The sequence below is a fragment of the Ctenocephalides felis genome, unplaced genomic scaffold, assembly GCF_003426905.1.
Source record: "Ctenocephalides felis isolate EL2017-DRISC unplaced genomic scaffold, ASM342690v1 CF-g0.4_SCAFFOLD_03570, whole genome shotgun sequence".
NCBI classification, from domain to species: Eukaryota; Metazoa; Arthropoda; class Insecta; order Siphonaptera; family Pulicidae; genus Ctenocephalides; species Ctenocephalides felis.
Window position 1 is genome coordinate 19,194,317 of NW_020539724.1, and position 23,784 is coordinate 19,218,100.

The 23,784-nt window shown below is 27.2% G+C and overlaps 3 protein-coding genes across 4 annotated transcripts in view; 1 reads left to right on the forward strand and 2 right to left on the reverse strand.

The window, feature by feature from the left end:
- LOC113383535 overlaps positions 1 to 11,228 on the reverse strand; it is a 16,626-nt gene extending 5,398 nt beyond the window's left edge. The window contains exons 1-4 of the mRNA XM_026621794.1: positions 6,700 to 11,228; positions 3,753 to 3,760; positions 2,425 to 2,548; positions 114 to 258 (exon numbers count right to left, since the gene is read on the reverse strand). Of these exons, the coding sequence (XP_026477579.1) occupies positions 114 to 258; positions 2,425 to 2,548; positions 3,753 to 3,760; positions 6,700 to 11,175 (4,753 nt within the window). The 5' untranslated portion in view covers positions 11,176 to 11,228. The remainder of the gene's footprint in view (positions 1 to 113; positions 259 to 2,424; positions 2,549 to 3,752; positions 3,761 to 6,699) is intronic.
- Positions 11,229 to 12,108: 880 nt separating this feature from the next.
- LOC113383318 (serine/threonine-protein phosphatase PP1-beta catalytic subunit) lies at positions 12,109 to 18,032 on the forward strand. 2 transcript variants are annotated; one of them, XR_003367742.1, is made up of 8 exons: positions 12,109 to 12,268; positions 13,526 to 13,657; positions 13,741 to 13,956; positions 14,054 to 14,245; positions 14,410 to 14,561; positions 14,677 to 14,811; positions 16,716 to 16,977; positions 17,654 to 18,032. XR_003367742.1 is itself a non-coding variant. In XM_026621584.1 (7 exons), the coding sequence occupies exons 1-7, from the start codon at positions 12,217 to 12,219 to the stop codon at positions 16,812 to 16,814; spliced, it is 978 nt and encodes a 325-aa protein (XP_026477369.1). In that variant the 5' UTR covers positions 12,109 to 12,216; the 3' UTR covers positions 16,815 to 17,286. The 2 variants fall into 2 exon arrangements, 1 of the variants encoding a protein (XP_026477369.1); XM_026621584.1 differs by lacking the exon at positions 17,654 to 18,032 and having other exon boundaries at positions 16,716 to 17,286.
- A 3,760-nt stretch (positions 18,033 to 21,792) lies between these two features.
- LOC113383536 overlaps positions 21,793 to 23,784 on the reverse strand; it is a 43,213-nt gene continuing 41,221 nt past the window's right edge. Inside the window, exon 7 of the mRNA XM_026621795.1 lies at positions 21,793 to 22,244. Within this exon, the coding sequence (XP_026477580.1) occupies positions 22,201 to 22,244 (44 nt within the window). The 3' untranslated portion in view covers positions 21,793 to 22,200. The remainder of the gene's footprint in view (positions 22,245 to 23,784) is intronic.

The window sequence follows — 23,784 nt, forward strand, 5'->3', positions numbered from 1 at the left end:
TTTTCAATTTTCTTTTATCCACACATTGATATTTGAAGGCCGATTACAATCACACGGTTTTAACTAATTTTTGCTATTAGCTTAGTACATATTTTTGATAAAATTCTCTTCACTTTTGTGTAGATAAGGTCTTGAACCGTGCATCTCATGGGCCGGAGTGCAGTGGGCCAAACTCAAAATATCGTAAAAATTGATCAGAAGAATGCAGACCCATTGTAGAACGCTTCGACGCCGAGGAATCCTTGAAGAAGGAATATCCTGGAAATATAAATTGATAAAAAAATTAGTTTTGGAAGGAATTCCAACGTTGACCAAATTTCAAAATTTTTAATTTATAGTTCAACAAAAAGCCTTAATTCCTGAAAAATGGGGCAATTGTGTCGTTATTTTTGACTGTGATCCTAGAGAAATGTTATTAACGTTTACGGTTGTATAGCTTAATTGAACAAAAGTAATAAAAATTAACCATAATAACTAAAATATGGCCACAATTTCACTAAAGAACTAGATTGCACCTAAAAGTTCATAATTCCCAAACAATGTGAGTTTCTTCTCCAATTTTTATTAGGACAGTTACAGTCAATACGTACTATCAGCCCGTTGCGGCTTGACGTTGAGTTCTGGAACACCCTGTATACTTTGTGTTGAAATTCTAATTGAAAGTGCTGAGTACTTCTTGCAGCATTTGCTTGCATCTTTTTTTGTTTTCTTGACTACATCCTGAAGTTGAGTTCTGGGTCACTCTGCATACCATTTTATCTTCTCCAGCACCACATCCTGACGTTGAGTTCTGGGTTACCCTGTATACTATCTGTTAAAAATCTAATTGAAACTTTTTAGTCTTATTATTATCCTTATTGGTGCTGGATATTTTAGAGGCATTTGCTTGCAGTGCTTTTTTGCTTCCTTGTCGATCCATTTTATCTTCTTCAGCATCATATTTTGACGTTGATTTCTGGGACACCCTATATACTAGTATATACAATACACATAGCTATGTGTTGAGAATCTAATTGAAGCATTTATTAAGGCCTATTATTATTATTATCGGCACTGATTACTTCTTGCAGCATTTCCTTGCAGTATTCTTTTTTTGTTTCAATGTTGATCCATTTAATTTCTCCAGCACAAAACTCTGACGTTGATTTCTGGGACACTCTGTATACTATGTGTTGAGAATCTAATTGAAACTTTTATTAGGGCTTGTTAGTATTATTATCGGTGCTGATGACTTCTTGCAGCATTTACTTGCAGTATTTTTTCTTTGTATCCTTGTCGATCCATTTTGTCTTCTTCAGCACCACATCCTGGCGTTGAGTTCTGGGATGCCCGGTATACTATGTGTTAAAACTCTAATTGAAACTTTTCTTTATCGGTGCTAGGTATATTTGCTTGCAATACTTCTTTTTTATTTCATTGCTGGTCCATTTAATCTTCTCCTGGACCGCATATTGAAAATCTAGATGAATTGTTACCGGTCTTATTCTTGGTAAAGCGTACTCTAAATTTATTTTTGGACACTATAATTCGACTTTTTTTATTTTTGTATTCAAGAATGCAACAGCCTCGCCCCGCAGGTTGGAAATCACTGACATAATCGCTTCCAAGCAGATTCCGCGTACTCAGATAATGTTTCTCAAATATTCCTTATGATCCTTAGGAGTTATATTTAATGCAAATTCAATAATTATATATGGTAAATATAAATTACAGTTTCAAGACTTTTCTTCAAGATCAAGTTAGACTAGTCGTAAAAACATCCACAATAAATAAGTTTTATACTTTAATTATACATAATATTTTTGAAGGTATTATTTTTTAATTCTTTCAGTACATATGCCTAGTTGTCTACTAGTACACATGGCTAGCTTTTTGGTATATAAATATTTCCTTCAATTGATATACTTCACCCTTAGAGATATTTATTTTTTATTACTGGCGGCATGTTTCACAGTCAAATTAAAAGCATATCAGAAATCTTTATTAATAATTTGTAATATCAATTTTTCATTCTAATATTATTAACAGCAATCAAAACTTATTAGTCCTATAAGCTTGATATGATGACTTCTCAATGACTTGGCTTTATTGATATACTCGTATAGATGGTAAACTATAACGGTTGTCCTGTCTTTATTTCTTAAATTTATTATTGGGAATTTTAAAACTAATGATTTTTTGGATGCAGCAATCATGAATGAGACTTATTTGGACTTGGAAACATTGCCATAATATATTTTCAAGTAAAACCTGATGTCACTACTTCTTGACTACTTAATCCAACCCATCAACACAAGCAAGAAACACTGGGACTAATGTTTAATTATATATATATATATATATATATATATATATATATATATATATATATATATATATATATATATATATATATATATATATAAACTTTCTATAAAATCTTACCATTATAATGTCGCCTTCACCCAGCTGAAATTTGTCCAACTCGTTTAGCAACTCCAATGCTTGATCTCCTTCATCCATTTTTTTCCCAACTTTGAAGCATAAGTCTTCCTTCTTCATTTTTCTCCTACATAACAGAAATTAAAAAATATTTAATTTTGAATTTTAGAACTACAAATTTAAATTACACACTTCTAATTGTCATTGTCAACGTGTGTGTGTGTCTTTTTTTTAATTATACAATACGATAATTATTTTATTTACACAGTAATTTATTAAATTAAGTATTATTTAATATTGTAATATATTTTTTTACCTTTTTGGTGTGTGCGGCTTAAAATATGCGCTCATCGGGTTCATTCTGTGGAACTCCAATAGGTGGTGACAAAAATTTTTTGAACCCAGACAAATTTCTAAACAAAAGCTCCACTACTCGTCAAATAAACTTTTGTTTATAAATAGCAAATATTTGAAATGTTTGAATTCAAAGCCAGTCAGTTATGTTGATAAATTGATGGCGATAGACATAAATTTTGAACAGATATGAGAAGACAACAAGATGTTTGTAAAATCTTGGAATTTCCGTTTGGGAAGGATGTTTTTCCATTGGTTTATTGAAATGAGAACGTTATGGAGCACTTTATATATTAATTGAAAATTTTCTAAAAGTATTTCTACATATCAGAAGAGATTTCCGACATTTTCACATATTTTAAAATTTATCCATAGAAATACTGAATTTCTCATATCTTGATATTTATTTTGTATAAATATGACCCTTAAAATTTACTTTTATATATAGTGATTTCCAACCCTATTGTATCAATTAGTACACCCCCATTTCTAATAAGAAAAATCTTGCGCCCCCTTAATTTTTTGGACAATTTAATTTTATAAATATTCAACAATTTCCCATAGAAGAAATTTGTTTTCGAGTTTCTTCAGTGAAAAAATATGTGTGTATGTGAAAACAAAATTTAACAATTTTCCACGTTTTTCCGCAATGATCAGTTTTGTATGACAATCGGGTCAGCCGTTTCTTTATAAAATGCAAAAAAATCATCAGCATTTTAACGAACGTCCTAAAATATTATAGGCCTACGAAAAGTTTTTCAATTATAAAATTTTGTTGAAACTAGACTGAAAAGTGTTAAATATATTTATATTTATATATTAAGATTTCTAAAAAGCAAAAACTTCAATATAAACAGTTAAATAAATATTTCATCTAAACAATTTTATAAGTTTCTAAATTTCAAAACCTTTTTAAGCAAATTATTCAAACACTTTAGGAAGCTCAGGCAATTCATATTAAAGCAGTGGCTCCCAACCTTTCAGACTACAAATTAAAATGCAATATTGTATGAAAAAATATACTTAAAAATAAATTCGTTTATTTTTTATATTTATCATTTCAAAATTTTGGTTTATTTTGCCTTAAAGGTAAACACCACTTACACCTAAATATTAATACGAGATCTATACATTTTCAACGGTTTAATTGATATAAAAATGAAATACATATATATATATATATATATATATATATATATATATATATATCATGATATATAGATATAAAATGATTCATTCATCCAACTAAAAGACTGTAAATAATACATATAAAGTTAAAGTTTAGTAAAACTAAACACTATTTTTAATATAAAGTATATTTATTTCTTACATGAAACGCTTTTAGTCATATAAAATACAATATAAAAATTATAAATCTATTTTTACAAATATTACTTTACTATCTAATCGTCAATAATTGGTACATTTCTCTTCGTCAAAAAACATCCATCAGGCACTTCTGTTAAAAATTTATAATTTGTTTATTTTAAAACATTTATATCACAAATCTTGAAGTTGGAAGATTCAAACAAATGTCATTAATTCACAAAAAAGAAATTTGAAAGAATGTTTTTAATATAAATATAGAACTTTTGTGACTAACCATAAGTTGGACCAAATATATTCTAATGTGCCCGCCACAACCAAAATATTTTTTTTCTTTAATTTTAAAGCACTTTCAGAGGTTTTATATATAATTTTAATAACTTGGAAGATCAATTATAGTAAACAAAATTACTACAAGTCAAATTTATCTCGGCAAGTCATATTAATAAAAGTTGAAATAGAACAAAATATTTTTTACAATTTTACCTTAAACTAGAACTATAAAGGCGCTTATTGGTATGGGGTTCTTTAAGTATTACTTAAGTAATTTTAAATCTATTTGTTATCTAGAAGAATAAATTAAGAAAAATCACAGACCTTCACAAAGATTAATAATATACATCATTAGAAAAATATCAATTTCAATTAGTTATTGCTTTAAATAACATATATTGTTTCGTTCTATAATCTAATAGAAAAAATTTTTCCAAGGGTTCTAGAAAACATAATATTTGTATAAAATTATGCCAATATATACAAATTTAGCAAATAATGTCTTTTAGACTGTTTCACAACACTCAATCTATAATAAATTGAAGGAAATAATGTTTTTGGGTGAAAATGTCCAAGGACTTCTTATGTAATACTTCGATGGCCCCTTATAAGAACACTTGTACCTTAATAAAACCCATCATATTTATGAGTTTTTTTGTAAAACATTTAATCTAACTTAAACTTAAGTTATGTTATATACAGTTATTTGTTGTTCGGTTATACCTTTATAATATAAGTATATTTACAATCCATATAAAAACTATAAGTATACTTAATTGCTATTCCTAACCATTAGGTAAGGAAATACAAATGTCTTAATTTTAATGAGTTATAATTATAAAAAATGAAATAAAAATATATACAATAAACTAAGTTAACTTATAATATACTTAAAAAGTACGTATATAAAATTCCTAAAGTTCGAATAGTTTATAGAGACATAGTTTTCATAGCACAACCAAAAATATTTTCAAAAGCACAAAACTTCAAATTATAATTATCTATATTTAAAATTTATTTGTTTTGATATGTATGTGTTCCAGACATTATTATAAATTTCTCCTTCACTTAAAAGAAATAAATTAAATATTCAAGAAAAATTAAATTAATATTTTTGCACAAAGGATATAAAGAAGTTGACAAAATACAATATGATCCTGTTAGAACGCTTAATACGTTTTGTCGTATAATACAATTTTTAGACTGGTCACTGCACTTTGAAACATATTGTCCCCATCCCGCATAATACGCGTTTTTGTTCCTTGAAAATCGTCTTAACGGGGTTTTACTGACTTGATATATATGCGTTCCAAACATTATTAAAATTTTTTCCTTAAATTAAAAAAATAAATTACCATTCAAGAAAAATTAAATTAATATTTTTGAACACATGGCAAAATTTAATAAAAAAAACAGTATGACCACGTTAAAACGATCTTGCTTAATACAATTTCTCGCATAATTCATAGTCACTTTGTCTGCACTTTGAAACATATTGTCCCCATCCCGCTTAATATGCGTTTTTGTTCCTGGACAATCGTCTTAACGAGGTTTAACTGAATTTACTTTTAATATGATGATTTTATATGAAAGTTCAAATAAACTTCACACAATATTTATGTGAATATTTTAGTATTTACATACTTATTACAAATTAATGCAAACAAATTAAAAAAATAAGTAAAGGTATTAATAAATCAATTTTTTAATATTAATAATAAATATTTATAATTTAATTAATACCTTTGCATTGCATTAACTTATGATAAGTACCTACATACTAATTTTCACAAAAAATATTACCTCAATCGAATTAAACAAAAATGAAATAATAATATTAGATCGAAAGGAATAAGAAGAAAGTATCCTTTCTTGATAAATGATAATATATTTTATTTGTTTATAATTTTTTTTATCAGTAAGTATTTTCTTAGAATTGTGTATAAAAAATATAAATTATTATGAAAGTTGGTAGCAAGTGTAAGTCAATAAAGTTTATGAATCTTGTTTTATTTTCAAACAGAACTAAAATAATTAAAAAAAATTAAATATGAAATGAAAAATTTAGATGAAATTAACTTGAAATTGTGCTAAATTCAGTTGAAATTTGTAACAAACACAAACAAGTATAATAAATGCTATAAAGTTGATTATATCTTGATTTTTACTAATTTTTATCCAGATCTTACTCAAAATTATAATATAGAAACTCAAGATACTATATAAAATCATCATATTAGTAGAATGTTATTTTTTTTTATATAGTTATAAAAAATATTCTGTTTAAATTAAATTTTGTCAACTACCTTATCTCGAAGTTATTTATTGTTCAGGAGCTGCATCTGTCGAACTGCTAGTATCCTGCTTTTTCCTCCTCCTCTTGGGTGCAGTACTAGGTGGCAAATCATGTCGTTTTGTATTCATATGTTTCTTATAGTTACCAGGATTGGTAAACTCCTTCCCACATTTCTTACAAGTGTACGGCTTGATGCCAGCATGTATCCTCAAATGATATATCAAACCATCCTTTCTACCAAATTGCCGATTGCACAAATGGCACTCATACTGCTTAAATCCCTGTTCGGTATGTGCAGTCCTCATGTGCCTATCGTGCTCATATCTTTGTTTAAATGTCTTTCCGCAAGTCGCACAACTGAATTTCCTGGGATACTTATCTCCCAAATGAGTCCTTTGATGTTTATTCAGATCTCCCGAGGCAATAAAAGCCATGTTGCAGCCTTTTTCAGTACATTTGAAAGGTTTTTCCCCTGTGTGCAAACGTATATGTCTTGTTAAGTCACCTGTACAGGTAAATCCTCTTGAACAATAAGGACAAATTTTGCTTTTAACTTTTTCATGAACTCTTAAAACATGTACTTTTAAATCATTTGATGTCAGCATATTCACATGGCAATGTGGGCAAACAAAAGTTTTATTTGATTTATTTTTATTTTTAGTGCTAACTTTAGATTTTTCCTTAGTATTTAATTCCTCCACATTTAATTTTACATCTTCTCCAGGTATGTCTAAACATATTCGTTTAACTGGTGGTCCAACTTCTGTTGGAGTATTTTGAGGTTCTTCCATAGGTGTTTCAGGTATTGGAGACTGTGTGTTTGTTTGATTATCATTTACTTTCTCATTAGTTGTTTGTTCAACTATAGTTACTACATTGTTAGTTACAGTAACTTTTACTTCATCTCCAGTAGTTGATTCTTTACTTATATCCATTGTAGATGTTTCAATTACAACTTTTTTCTTAGAACAAATATGTTTTTTTAGAACACTAGGCCTGCGAAAAGCTTTATTGCAGTCACTACATTTATGAAATTTAATACTTTTTTTAGAATGTGTTTTGTTATTATTTTCAGTTGGGTGAGATTCCTCTTCATGTTTTTTCAATAAAGATTTACGTAAGAAGATTTTCTCACATTTTTTGCAATGGAATGTATGTATTTCAGTACCTATTGTTTCTAATTTAATAATATTTTCAGTCTCATCTGGTTTTTGTTCACGCTTCACAGATTTAGTTAAAGCCGGCTTTACAATGTTTGTTATTGTATTTTTTTCAGCAAATGAATTATTTTCAACAATCCAATTATCTTTAGCATTAACATCTTTAGCTTTGGTAGCCTCTTTCCCTTTTTTCTTCTTCAATATTTTTTTCTTTTGAGACTTTTTTCTCAAGCTTAGAAGGCTTGTTGGTTTCGACCTTGTGTTTGGACGGTTTTTATTCTTTGTTGACCTTAAAACTTTATTTGATTGCCGAATCTTAGGAGCAGGCGCATCAAGTACATTTGCAGGTGTTTCTTTATTTTCTATCACAGGTATATTCTCCTTTTGACCAACTGATAAACGCTTCTTTCTCAAAGTCAATGTTGCACCTTCTTTATCTTCGTTAACATTGTTGTCAGTGATAATATTATTAGAATTTACTATAGCTTTTCTAGATTTCGAACTATTGTTGATTGAAATAATTTTTTCAGATTCCTTTGGAGGTGATATACTTTCTACTATTGATTCATCCAGAGTATCATTTGGATTTTCTTTATCTTCTTTAGATAAATTGTTGCTGACTTTGTTAATTTCTTCACCAGAAACGGATTTTTCAGAATCTTTTTGTACATTTGAAGGTAGGACACTTATTAATTCTGTTTGAGAAACATGACATTTTTCTTCAATCGGTTTAACGCTTTCAATATTTACTAAATCATTTTTACATATGTCAACATTTTTACCATTTTTTAATCCTAAAACTTTTTCATTATCAATAGGTTTGGTATTAAAATATTCAGTTACTTTCTTCTGAATACGTGATCTTGCTTTTGAAAGATCTAGATTTTTACCTTCTGTTTGCGAAGTACTTAAATTGTTATCTGCTTTATTATTTGGTGATCCTAATTTGTAAATTACTGTCATAGGTACAATTTCGGTCTGCTTTTTCAAATCTAATGTATTTGGAATCCTTAAATCACCTGAAGCACATACCTCTGATGTATTTAGAGATTCTTCAATTGTATTCGATGAAATCGCTGAAGTGCAAGAAGAATTAACAATATGAATGTCTGATTTAGTTTGTTCTGTATTATCAGTAGTAATAGTTTCTGCACAACTTGCATCCACCTCCACAATAGGTATTGAACTTAGAACATTATTCTCAGGACTATTGCATTCATTAGTTTTTACAGTTGAAGTTTTTTCTACCACTAATTCTTTGGAAATGTTTTGAGCACCTTTAGTAATATCTTCAGTTAATTTCAGATCATCAACAATTGTTAACTGTCTTTCTTTCAACATATTTTTCCCTTTATCATCTTTAAATATGGAGAATGAAATATTGTTTTTTATTGCTTTTGCCATAGGCACAATTTTCTGTTGATGCTTTCTTGGACTTCTGCATGATTTAAGGGTCCCTTTTTGAGATTTAATTTTACGCTTTTGAATAAGGTTTCTGCCGCTTTTGTTAGCTACAACAAATTTTCCATTACGAAGTATTTTCTTCTGACTGTGCATAATACTTTCAATGAGTTTAACATTTTCTGCTTCAGGATTGAAAATATAAACACTTGCAGCATCTGTAGATTTGTCTTTAATTTCTAGTGAAATAAAATCAGATAAACATTGACTACTTATAGTAATTGGTTCATTTTGTTTAGAAGTATTATCGGATTTATTATCTTCAGCGATTTGTGGTGCATAAATAGGTCTTTTAATATTAGGATTTTTCAATTTAATCAATCCACTTTCAGTATTTGTTCCACTATTCAATGCTTGAGACGGAGTAGGCAACATACTTGTAGCATTTTCTGAAATAGTTTTCGTGGAGCTTTCATTTTTGACTTCAGTCTCATCACTTCGTTTGGGACTTAATTGTCTTGCAAGTATAGGAATTATAACATCTGGTTGACATTCAATTTTAATACTCTCAATTGGCACATCATTGGAAGCATCATTCTGTATTATACAATTTTTATCACATGTAACTTTTTCGGGAGTATTTTTTTTGGCTACTGAAACATGTTCAGCATTTTTAGTATCATTTTTCAGTAAATTTTTGTCTTTATCTGAATCTTTCATTGGAGTTAAGTTAATATCAGATTTCACAGGTTTCTTTCTAACATCTGATCTTTCTAATTTACTTGTAACATGTTTACTATTTACCACTTTACTATTTTGGTTATTGTTGTCATTTCTAATCTCATTATTAATATTGCATTGGAATGTTGCGAAATCATTTTTATTGATAGTATTTTTATTTTTGTTCAGTACAAATACTTCAACACTGCTAGATAACTGCAATTTATTACCATTTGATATTATATTATTTTTAATAAAAACATTTTGATTACCTTTTTGTGTGGAATCACTATTGTCTTGCGCAATTAGACTTACCTCGTTCGACAAGATCTGGCTACCAAACAAAAAAAGTTCATTAGATGTTTTTTGAACCTTGTTTTCCACAGTAGCCTCAGGTGGACTTTTGTTGTTGTTATCCACTTGACATTTTTTAGAATCACTTGACAAATAAGATTTTGCATTGTTTTCTTTTAATACTGTCACACCGTTTTTACTCAAAATTCTATTATGCCGAGCATCAAGAAAATTAATTGCTTTGTCGTGAAGCACTTCCTTAGAAGAACTAGTATAAACACTGGGAATTAAATCATTTTTATCAACTACATTTGATATCTTATCATTAGATGCTGTGAGATCAATAATATCATAAGTTTTACTAAAAGACACTGCCGTAGAACAAATTTGCTTTGTTTTTTCACTGGTAATCTTTTTGCGTGGTATGCAAACATAACTTGTCCTTGAACAAAAATCTTCACTTAGTATAAGAGGCTTAGATTTAGAATTATCTTTTACATTGCTATGATTTGAAGAACTATTATTGTACTTTGAAGGTCTGCTATTTACAATATTGCTATCAGGTGGATTTGAAGGATTTGGGGGTAATTTGGTGTTTTCAGTTAATTGTTGCGATTTACAAACTATTTTATTACAAACACTATTTGTCAGGTCTTTTCTCTTAATATTACTTGACACAATCGAGTTTTGAGAGAAAGAATTTCCCTTCCCGCTGGGTGTTTTGATTTGCATAGGACCATCGTAAAGCAAATGGACTTCATTGTTAAACTGAATAGTTATCTCTCCAAACAATTCAATGTTTGTTTCATAATCGCTTGGATTAGTATCTTTAATTACTTTCGACGACTCTCTTGATATACACAGGTCATTATCCCGAAATATCCAATCGTGCGTATCATTTTTGTAGCGTACGATGGTGTCCGCATCCATCTTAATAAATTAAACATTACAGTCAAGTTATATTCATCTTAAAATTAATCATTAAATTCTACTCAAAAACTACGAAAAACAAAGGAAAATAATCAATAACAAAATCGATAACAATAATATCAAGGACACGCCTACTGATCACAACAGGTGGCTGCCATCTTAAAAAAGTATTGCCCAAGTTGAGCAGAAAGAAAAGGCGGCAATATGTTCAAGTTTAAATGTTGAAACTCCTAATAAAATATTTATTAAATATTAAAATATGCTTTAATAAATATACCAAATATAATTATATTATAAAAAGTGTATGTAGATTCATACTTATTGATTTTTCATTAATATTTTGGCAAATGTTAATGATTATGGTTCAGGCAAACTCTTCTTTTATTTATGAGGCAAACTTTGTGAATTAATAACTAATTTATATTTATATTTTTATTATAATAAAAATAAACAGACGTTTCCAAAACGATAGTGAAACACTTGTTAAAATTATTTACTGATGCAATTGCATCATATACCTTATAAAGTCTATAATATAAGCATAAGTATTTACTGTTTTGTTTCTGATAATGAGTTGTTTAGTAATATCGGTTTATATTTATTTTATCTATGATCAATATTATTTGTAGTATCAAAAATTTTAAGCCTTTAAACTTATAGATTTACCGGGATTATGGGTTTTTGGATATCTTTATAACAAAGATTAAATAATTCAAAATTCAAATATGGCGCCTTTTGTAACACCAACAAACAAGTTTGAAAGAGGTACACAATAAACAAAAATATAAACGTGAATCAATAGAAAATGTTTATATATATACGTGTTAATTAATAAAGTCAACAATTAGTACAGTAAAAGAAATATTTTTCTCTTATATTTGCGTTGTTTGTTTCTGATGTTTGACATTTGCGTGCTACATATGAGCGGTTAACTTCAGGTGTAACCACCATTTTGAATATACTTATGTGTGTAAATCGACGCCCAGTGTATCATAAAAAGTTTATTGTGAGAATTGTGGTTTTTGACATAGTTTGTTAGTGATGGCAGATTTCAATTTGGACGTTGATAGTTTAATACATAGATTATTAGAAGGTAATATATTTTAAAATTATAATTGCTGTTTTCTTTATCAAGGTTGATATATTATTTTGATAATACGCATGAGTGTTATATAAGGAAAAGAAACAATGTGCAAAACGTGTATACATTCTTTATGAGCGGATTTAAGTTATCTAGTATCTAATCAATTTTTCAAGGTTCTTGAAATTTGTTCTTTTATTATTGTGAGCAATTTCCAACGCTAAGTTCCTGATTAAAAATTGCGCCATTTTTGCACAAGGATTTTTGATACGTCAGTTGTCAGGTTTAATTAATTATTTAAGTACTTCTTATAAATTTAATAGGATATTAAAATACACACACCATTTTAGTGCTGATATTTTATACTTAACAAAAAACCTTGGTCTATTTATAAATTAATATGTGCTTTTGAGGGTTAAAATAATATTAGTTAAGTTTGATTCAACGAAGTAACGCGGCATTCTATTTTTATTTTGAACGCTTGACTTTGCGAACGATTAATATAGACACACGTAGTATTCCTAAAATACATTTTCTTGAATGTATTTTAATTATTTATGATATCACATATTTACGCAAGTTTTTCTTCTATAAGAAATTGAATTTAAAGTCAATATTTGGAAACAACTCCACATATATGAATGAAGAAATGGTATTCTTTTATATTTGCTCTATATGCATATTCATAATTTGGCTTTCATAACTTTCACAATATTGTACAATAATAAAATCATAACTTTCTTAGCCTTAATTTTCTCACACTGAGAATAATTAATTTATAGCATAAATTGTGGATTTCATTGTTTTAAGCAGTGAATGAATGTTTATAATTCAAATTAATTTTGATAATCATTATTTTTACTTCTATATATTAAGATTATATTTGTAATATTTAAGATTTTTATATATCGATTAAATACTTTTCCATCTAAGCTATTTTTCATATTATTATGTATAATGATTATATATTTAGTAATGCAAAAACTTTAAAAGTTCACATTGTCTGCCTATATTTGAAATATTTATTTCCAGTAGTTCCACAAAAAATACAACAAACAGCAAAAATTATTTTGAATGAAATGTTCTAAATATATTATATCTATAATCTTTTTCTTATCTTATTAACATTATGAAGCATGTAGTATGTGGCTTATGATACATTATTTTTCATGTAATAGTAGTATATATTACATATTTTTAATTTTATATAAATATTTTATATAAAACTTATGTTATAATTTTGTGTATTTTTAATAAATAATTGTTCAGTGAGAGGATGTCGCCCAGGAAAATCTGTTTCAATGGCAGAGGCAGAAATCAGAGGTCTTTGTCAAAGGTCTCGAGAAATATTTTTACAACAACCAATCCTACTGGAACTTGAAGCTCCTTTAAAAATCTGTGGTTAGTTCATAATTTATTTGATTTAATTAATTGATTGTTACTGTAAAAGCTCTAGATGAAATTGTATTTGTTTTGTCTTTTAGGAGATATTCATGGACAATATACTGACCTGTTACGTCTATTTGAATATGGTGGATTTCCACCAGAAGCCAATTATTTATTTCTTGGAGATTATGTTGACAGAGGCAAGCAAAGTCTTGAAACAATATGTTTGTTACTTGCCTACAAAATCAAATATCCAGAAAACTTTTTCTTATTGAGAGGGAATCATGAATGTGCCAGTATTAACAGGATATATGGTAAGAATATTCACACAGGCAATGTATTTCTTTATAATTTAACAAACTGATAAAATTATATTGATATTTGAATTTTCATTGTACCTTATCTTTTCAGGTTTTTATGATGAATGCAAAAGACGTTACAATGTGAAACTATGGAAAACATTTACAGATTGTTTCAATTGTCTTCCAATAGCTGCAATTATTGATGAAAAGATATTTTGTTGTCATGGAGGTTTATCACCCGACTTACAATCTATGGAACAAATTAGAAGAATAATGAGACCCACAGATGTACCTGACACAGGTGCCTGTCTAATAATTTTATATAAATAATAATATATAATGGAATAGTATTATAAAACAATTTTAATATTTTATTATTCACTGCAGATGATTTTATCAAATATTATTTACATACATTAATCAGGATATAAATTATGTTTTGCTATGATTTAATTTTTATTTTAGGTCTTTTATGTGATTTGTTATGGTCTGACCCTGATAAAGATGTTCACGGTTGGGGTGAAAATGATAGAGGAGTTTCATTTACATTTGGTGGAGATGTTGTCAGTAAATTCTTAAATAAACATGATCTTGATTTGATTTGCAGAGCACATCAGGTATGTGTTTTACTGTGATTTTAATAATTATCTGCATAATAACTTTATTGCTTCCTAAATTCATAGCCAAGTATAATATTGTTTTCTATTTGTGTTACATTTTCTTTTATTTAAGGTTGTTGAGGATGGTTATGAATTCTTTGCCAAAAGACAACTGGTTACATTATTCTCAGCGCCCAATTATTGTGGAGAATTTGACAACGCTGGTGGCATGATGTCAGTTGATGAAACTTTGATGTGCTCATTTCAGGTATGCATTTAAAATATTTGAAAACTTGGTATGTTTGCAGCCCATTAATAATCAATAATTGATTTAACATTTTTAAACATATATTGATTAATTCTGCATATGTTATTTATTTATTCACTTATATATTTGATTCACTCATTCTGGGTTCATCATTAACTTGATTTTATGCTTCGAACTGATTTTTTTAAATTTCAAACATGTTTAAACCTTTTATCACTAAAATCTAAATGAAGTTATAATTTATTGATTAGTAACTCTTATGTTGGAATGATGGAAAATAATTTTTGATTTTTTATTTTATCATTTTTTCAAAATAAGTTTTATTTTATGCTGTTAAAAATCTAAGATTTATTTTTTATTATTTACCTATAGGTAAATTATAATTACCTAATTATAATTACTTCTTTCTCTTATTAATGTATGATTGTGCATTATCATAAATGAATCTGAAACAACATAATATTTAGTTCTGGAATTTTAAAAAAGGATACATACTTACAGAACTTACTTTTTTTTCTAAATTTTTGTATTTATTTGGGTTTTGTTTTGTATTTATTTGGGTTGAATATTTAGTTTAATTTAAGGTAATTGTCTAAATTGTTGTTTAATTGTTTAATTTGTGACAAATGTTTTAATTGATGTTAATTATTCAAGATATCCTTTTGTTCAAATCAATTATTACAGTATATAATCTATTATAGTATATAATGGTATATAATCTTTTTTTAACGTCCCGAAGGAGAAGTTTATAGCCGCGAAAAAATCCGTTTTAACTTTGTTTTTTGACGTTCGCGTCAATCTGAATTGAATGAGACCAAATTTAGAACAAGTATGTGTGCGTATATATATATGAGACGATTTTGGGTCTTTCGTCGACGTCTTATCTAAAACTACTGGACTGATTTAAAAAATTTAGAAGCCATTCAATGTTACTTGATAAAGATTCATGTTCATCTATCAGTTTTGTGCAAAGATTGTCACGGACATTATTTTGTAATTATTAGCAGAAAAGTGTAACATTCTCATCCACGTTTTAGCCCACAATCTTGAATTGTAATTAGTATTTGGTAAAGATCGGCTGGGCCGTTTTTTGTAATTAATTCTTGAAAAAAAAAAATTTGATGATTTTGATGAAACTTCGTATGATTTCATTTCATGGTCTAAAATAACAATAAAATTCATGACAGCTTATGAAAGAAATTTATAAAAGAATTTTGAGCGCGCAAGCGATTCTAATCAGAAACAACATATGTACATTTTATGGTGTTTCAAAGGCTACTGATTACAGTTTACGTTCACTCTCAAATAAAATACCCTTTTAGAACACTTTATGGATGATATGAAATGTGTTGAACTAATTCATTTACACAATTACAGATATTATAAATATGCTTGAAAGACATCAATTCGAAATTTTATATTTTATTTATTGTGAAAGCAAAAATATTATTTTTGAAATTAACAGTTGAATATCTTATCTAAATTGCTGAATTTCAATTTTTGTTAAGTGTATTATGTATATGTATCAGAAAGAAAGTCCATGCAACTTGTCGTAAGGCTAAATGCTACTTCAACTAGTTATTAAATATTGTTACTTAAATAATATTTATTATACTGTTCATTACAGTATCAAAATTCTTAACAGGAAACCTGAAGATGGAAAATATTTAATTTAAGAATGAATGAAGACTTATTTTTAGAAAATATTTTTGTTTTTATTTGTGCTTTATTTTCTGTTTATAACATATATATTATAAATTATAATTATGTACAATATATACCAATTTTTCTGTCAGTACCTAATACTTATGTGATCGATCATTTCATTAGGATACAGCATGAAGTAAATTATTTCTCAAATGCACTATAATTGCCCGGTAGTCAAAATATTTCTATTATTATAGATTCTTAAACCTTCAGAGAAAAAAGCAAAATACCAATACAGCGGCATGAATTCCGGTCGGCAAAACACGCCTCAACATGTGCCCCCTAAGAAAAAATAACTCAACTATGTGCCCTTTCCTTGTACTTTTATTGAGACGCCTCTGCCTCTGCCCATACCCATCTTATCTGTTGGTGAAAAAGATAAAGATAAAACAAATTCCAATGAAAATAAAACTGGAAACAAAAAACCTGAGAAGAATGAAATATCTGGTTGCAGTACTGGTATGTGATAGGTTGTGCAAGTATCACTCTTTCTTATTTATAAGTGTTTCGAATAGCATTTTGGGAATATCTATAATCTCAATAGATACTAGCATTTGATATAATACTATTTCAACATTTGAAGAAACTTACAATAGTCCTATGTAGCATTTTATATTATTTCTTGATAAGGACAGAAGTTTGTGTGCTAGTTTTTTTGAAGAACAAACATGGTTAATAATTATTACTCCCATAATATTGATCCAAATGTAAATTAATTTTAATATATTAAAAGCAAAATTGATGTCATACAATTGTAAAACTGAGGAAAAATTAAGATGTAAGATGCCTCATAAAGGAGTTTGTCTTTATCTTCTGTTGTCTGATAATTGATATTTACTGGTGATCAATATTTTTTCATTATCTATATTTACACATATACATACTTCTGTGTATTACAAGAACATTTAAATAGATATACATTTTCAATTATCAAGTTTGCCAAGTTTACATGTTTTTTTTAAACAGGTGATCTTAATATTTGTTATTTATTACAAACATTTGCATGATCATATTTTCAATTTATTTAGGATTTATAAGATATCCTAAATTTTCAAATGTAATTGCTATGTAGGATATTGATCAATTTTAGTCTGAAATAGTACATGCTTTTTTTAATAATAAACTCTATTTTCAGAATTTTTTTTGACAATAGACATTCAAAACATGAATAAATTACACTATGAAAGATGTTCGAGCATTAATTATAAGAGGATTATAAATCGATTTTGAAAAGTGAGTTTATAAAATGGGTATATATATATTTGGGCAAAGCATAGGCTTCTGGAGGATTGTTTTTGGACAGATGAAATATTATTTTTTATATATAATTCATGTTTTTTAGTATACTATTCAATTTTGTCTGCAAACTATCATAAGCAATTGAGTCAAATTATGCTGTCCAAATCAGTCATCTAGGTAAGGGATTATATCTTCCAATTGCTCTTTAATTTTAACTACTCTTTGCAATATTTTTGCAGGTATTATATATTTAAGAGTATTTTTTCAATTTTATATGTGTGCATAATAAAAAAAATGTGAATAAAATTTATAGATTTACACATACATATATATGTATATATGTGTATATATATATATATATATATATATATATGTATGTTTATTTATATATGTATGTATATACAATATACAATATAAAAATATGCTTTTTTGAAAATTGATGAAAGGAACACTAGTTGCTTCAAACAAATGTTTTAAAACATTGACAACATTCAAATTCTATATGGTTGAAATATGAACCATCTTTGAATGTCGGTGGTTGAAATTATGAATCAATTTTGTTTTAAAATCGTAACTAATTTTTCATTATCTTTTTATTCTATATATTGATGGAAATTGCCAGATCACATATTTTTGCATTTGTTTCTAATTATATTGCTTTCTAGAAGTAAGATGTTATTTATATGTTTTGTATGATTATAAGAATTCAAATGTATGATTATATTGTTTAATGCTGTTGAACAAATATATTCTAGAAGAGAGACAAAAGTGAATGCTTGTGTGAATTTGAAGTTGTTTGCGAGGATGTTTGTTATATTTTTGTAAGCTTGATTGTGATAATGGAATTCAAAGAGGTTAATAATGGAATAGTTTTTCGCTTTCATATTAAGTTCCATATACTATTTTTAGGCGATGAAGAGCAATATTATTTGTACAATTAGGTTGGGTATGATTCAAGAAAATCTGTTTAGGAAGCCTAGAATGTGCTTTAATAAATTCTTAAGCTAAGTGATTTTTTGTTTTGGTTAATTTGTGTAAATATCTTTAACTTTTTTTTAAGTGTGTTCTACAAAAGATTTCTATTATATGTATAGTGGCAAAGTAATATCTGTATAGAAAGGTTAAAACTCCAATAATGTTTCGGTAAGGGGATATCCATTAATTTTTTCCCTTTGCTGATATCCAACTCCCTCCAGTTTGAGTGTACTTTGTATTATAATTGATACACTATATGTGTTGATCTAATTAGAATGGTGCAAATCTACTATTTTATATGAATTTATACAAATTCTGAACAAAGGATTGAAAACTAGGTGTTCTATTTCTGGTTTAGTTATTCTTCTGTTTGTAGTTATCTTTTGAAAATCTCAAAGATTAATTTGTTTAGTTTTGAGACTTTTGTTTTATATTTAAATGGCATTATGAATGCCTCCTCTACGTTCTGAGTACGGTTAATGGATGTTTCCTAACTAGCCTCGACTTCTGATACATTTTTAATATACACACACTCATACACAAACACATAACATACAAATGTATATATGTATGGACATACATAAACACATACACACACACATATATATATATATATATATATATATATATATATATATATATATATATATTCAAATACAAGACACGTAACAAATGTTTACATAAAAACAACATACACATCAAACACAGTCTTTAAATCTAACTTCGAATACATTTTCCACATCACAAACTTTTTTATGTCCATGTATTAAAATTCCAAACAATTATGGCAATAATTATTTATTAGAAATATAACCTATTTCCTCTATTACTATGTTTAGAAGCATTTATATGTTAATAAGTAGAGTTTGTATCTAAAAGTGATAAAGTTTACAATTGTAGTGTTCTCATTCTAAGCTCTGTACATCTTTAAGATGTTGAGCCACTCACCATAGGTTGTTTTAATCCAATTTTGCTATATGAAATTATGAATTAATTAATAAATACAGATCACTGGGTAATATACAGCTCGTCTGATCTTATTATGATCTTACTATTGGACTCTGAATAATTTAACTGTATTTTCATATAGCCCGACTGCATTTTCTTTTTTGTAAAGAACATTTAAAAGTATTTGATATTAGAATTTGTTGGAGAATATGCATTGCATTTTCAACAATGAAACATTAATATGTGTGAATTAAATACTATGTAGATACTTTTATATTTTACAAAGTACAAAATCGGTATGAGTTGTTACAAATTTTCTACTCTATATACTGATCCTTATTTTCCTTCTTTGTAAACTATGCATATTCTTCATCATAACTATAGTATTATCGCAATATATTTTTATATGCTTGATTATGATTATTGCAATACAAGGTTCTTTTGAAACATACTTCTTTAGTTTAAGATATATGTATTGTTGTGAAATGGATATTATACGAGAAATATTTAAACTGTAAATAAAAATAACTTTAACAAAAATCTTACTGATTTGAAAAGCATCTCATCTATTCGTGCTCATCATAATCATTTTAGTCATAGCTCATTTATTCGTAAACATCATAGTCATTTTTCAGCGATAATAAAATTATTGTTCAGGAGAAATTGAAATTTATGGCAAATTTGAAAGAAGATTCTTTTATACAAATGATCAATTATATAAATATCAAGATAAATGATTGTTTGTTATGATTGAATTAAATAGGTTACAATTGCATTGCAGAACTTGATCCTGTTAGTTTACGGGAAAAAACTGACCAATAAATAGATAGAAAAACTAGATATGCATTAAAATGACACTGTGCTATTATCATAAATACATTATTAGCATGATTAATTTTATAGGAAATTATGAAATTAAATTATTAGCAGATTATGAAATGCAATATTCTTAAAAATAAGATCAGCATTTTGTTGACTTGTGTATATTTAGTAATCATGACTTGCTACTACTATAAATTTAATGAAATAATATATTTTATTAAATTATACTTACAATTAGATTCAGAGAATATATATTATATTTTTTGACTATAAATTGAAAATGTTAGCAGATTTATGATTCATTTTGTCTTGGTTACAAACGATTTTTTAATGCCTTTAAATTATTTACTTCTTCGTGATGTTATATGTATGAAAAGTTTGTTTTTGATAGAAAATCTGATTTTTTAATTTTATATTTTCGTGACTTTTCAAATCAAATCATCCTGAATCGTTTGATACCATAATTGGAAAAATATGTGTGTGAATATTGCGTATACACATGGGATAAAATTTGAACTTTCGTCAATTATTTTCTTATAAATAGAAAAGGCTGCACCGATTTTAAAAATTTAAGTCGTTGAATGGAATTGTCTAGACATATTTTCAAAAACTTGCCCTTGTATTGGTCACCTTGATCACCGTTGACGTCCACACATAATTTGATAAGTTCCATTATGTATTTTTTATTTCGAAACAAAAATTCCTATCGATGTCGATTGTTTTCTTACCTACCTTAAAAACTTAAAAACGACAAAACGCTACTTACTCCTAGTCATTGGCAATTCATACCAAATTTCCTTTTTCCTAGTAAAGCATACATATCATAGTAATACGATTTTTTGCCTAATACGCAACTTGAAGCCGATCCTTACATTGTGCCCATATCCCGCATAATACGCTTTTTCGCAAAAATCGTTTTCGTACGGTTACTAGGAAATTATTTTTCTTGTATAGAGATAAATATCGATGAGTGAATAATTATCGATTTGAGTTGATTATGAATTATACTTACAGAAAAATGATTCAGGCTTTCTTGTTGTAAATTTTTATAAAATAATTCTTTTTGGATCATTTTGCTGTAAAGAAAGATTTAGAATATACATTATAGAAAGCTATAATATAACTACAACTAGGTTGAATTCCCGGGCACTTCATAATCACACGGGTTTCCTGTATAAAAAAGAAATAAATAAAAAATAAATATCGTTTTTTGAATTTTTTTATTTTTCAAAAATATATATCGTTTTCAATTCATGTCATCATTTCAAAGTCATTTGACAAACTGTGGGGGTAATGTTGGAGTTTTCGAGACACGTTTTTTTCACAAAATTCGTTCACAATTTATCAACGACTTCATCTTATATAAATAAATGAATTAATAAATAATGCTGTTGTAATATAAATATCAATAAATTAACATTATAATTATATGTTTTTAAAATAAATAACGTTAGTCTCAGCGGGCAGTTAAATGATTATAATATAAATATTACCATGTGCTTAAATATAAAGTGTTACGATTTATTTACATAACAAATTTTCATAAATAACATTCACAAAATATCTTCGGGGTTTAACGGACGGTGGCTGAAAAGGAAAAATAGATATTTAATGTAACATTGTATTCGTGTTAGGGTTAAAATTAGTTTTGAGCATTTGAATCATGTTTTGAGGGGCGGTTAGAGTGAAAAATTGTTATTAAAGACTTGCGCGAAGCCCATCTATTACGTTTTGCAATGTATCTGTAAATAATACAGATTATTATTAACATTATTATTAGTTAGCTGTTTATTATAAAGTTATGATTAAGAAATATTCAAACACGTAAAGGACATGCTTTTGAACAAATATTTCGGTATTACAATGTAGGGTAAATGTAGTTGCCTAGGAGTCTCTTGAAGAAGTCAATTAATCACGTGAGTTTTAAAGGTGAGGGAGTCTAGTCTAGTAAAGGGGAGTCATTTATTTTTTACCTGAATTAAAAAAAAAATTGACAATTTTTTCTAGGCACTAAAGTTTGGTTTTGACAAAAAAAAATTACTGAATGTCACGTGTAGTAGGGGGAGTCTAGTAAAGCTTTACGTGTATTTATTTTTTACCAATCCAATGGTTGTGATTTTTCTTTGTGATGAAAATATGTTTTTCTACATACTTGTAAAGTATGATGTCATATATTGCAAAAATGTATTGAAAATCTATTTTTACTTGGACAATATATTAGTGACTATATTTTCAAGTGAAAAATTATATCACTACTGTTTGATACCAGATTGTGCGTAACGCAGGATTTGAATTCGTAACCCTGTGTTTGCAAGGCTGTGGCTTTTACCTCAGCACTACAAATGTTGCTAAAAGGTATCTTGTGACAAATGAGCAACTTTTTAAAATAAAAATTTAAAATATAAAAAATTGTAGATTAGAATACATATGGTAGAAAGCAAAGTGTCTTTGGATATGTGGTAGATAAATTTTTATATAAAAAATTGTAGATTTGAATACATATGGTAAAAAGTGATAGATAAATTTTCATATAAAAAATTGTAGATTTGAATACATACGGTGAAATAGATTTTGTAGTATTTTTTGTAAAAGTATCAAAGGTATTATAAATTGTAGTTGCATTTTTTGTATCAACTAAGATTTGCATGTTTTTTTATAAATTTGTTGTAGAAAATAAATCAATTTAGGACATCTAGTTTTGTGGAAAATGATGATTTCTGAAGTCACATGGTTAATAGTATTTTTGTTTAACCATGCATGCAGAAATCATATTTTGCACAATATTAGATAGAAAGTTTTTTATACTTAATTAAACTGAAAATTATAATCTGCAACTATAATTAGTCAGTAAGCAAGTGTTATTAAATGCATCAACTACTAACTAATTAATCAAAAAATTCTTTTGCAATTAAAAATAAAATAAAATTATTTTTGAAAACAGCTTGTGGGTAGTTAGCATATTTGCAAAAATCAATTTTTACACAAAATTTGATAGATATTTTAATTTAAAATCTGAAATTTATATCTGATAATCCTCATATTTTAATTTATAATCTGAAAGTTATAAAGTGCATTCAATTTTTAAGCAAATGTTGGTCAAGCTCTGTGACTTTATATTCTGGTCAATTAACATATAAAATGCATCAACTTTTTGATATTCAATTTTGTATAAAATGAAATGATTTTTGCAAACAACTTGTGGTTAGTCGTAGTTTGTAGTCGTGAATATATATATACATATTAGGGTGGTCCTTAATATGGACATATTCGAATTTCCTTGCT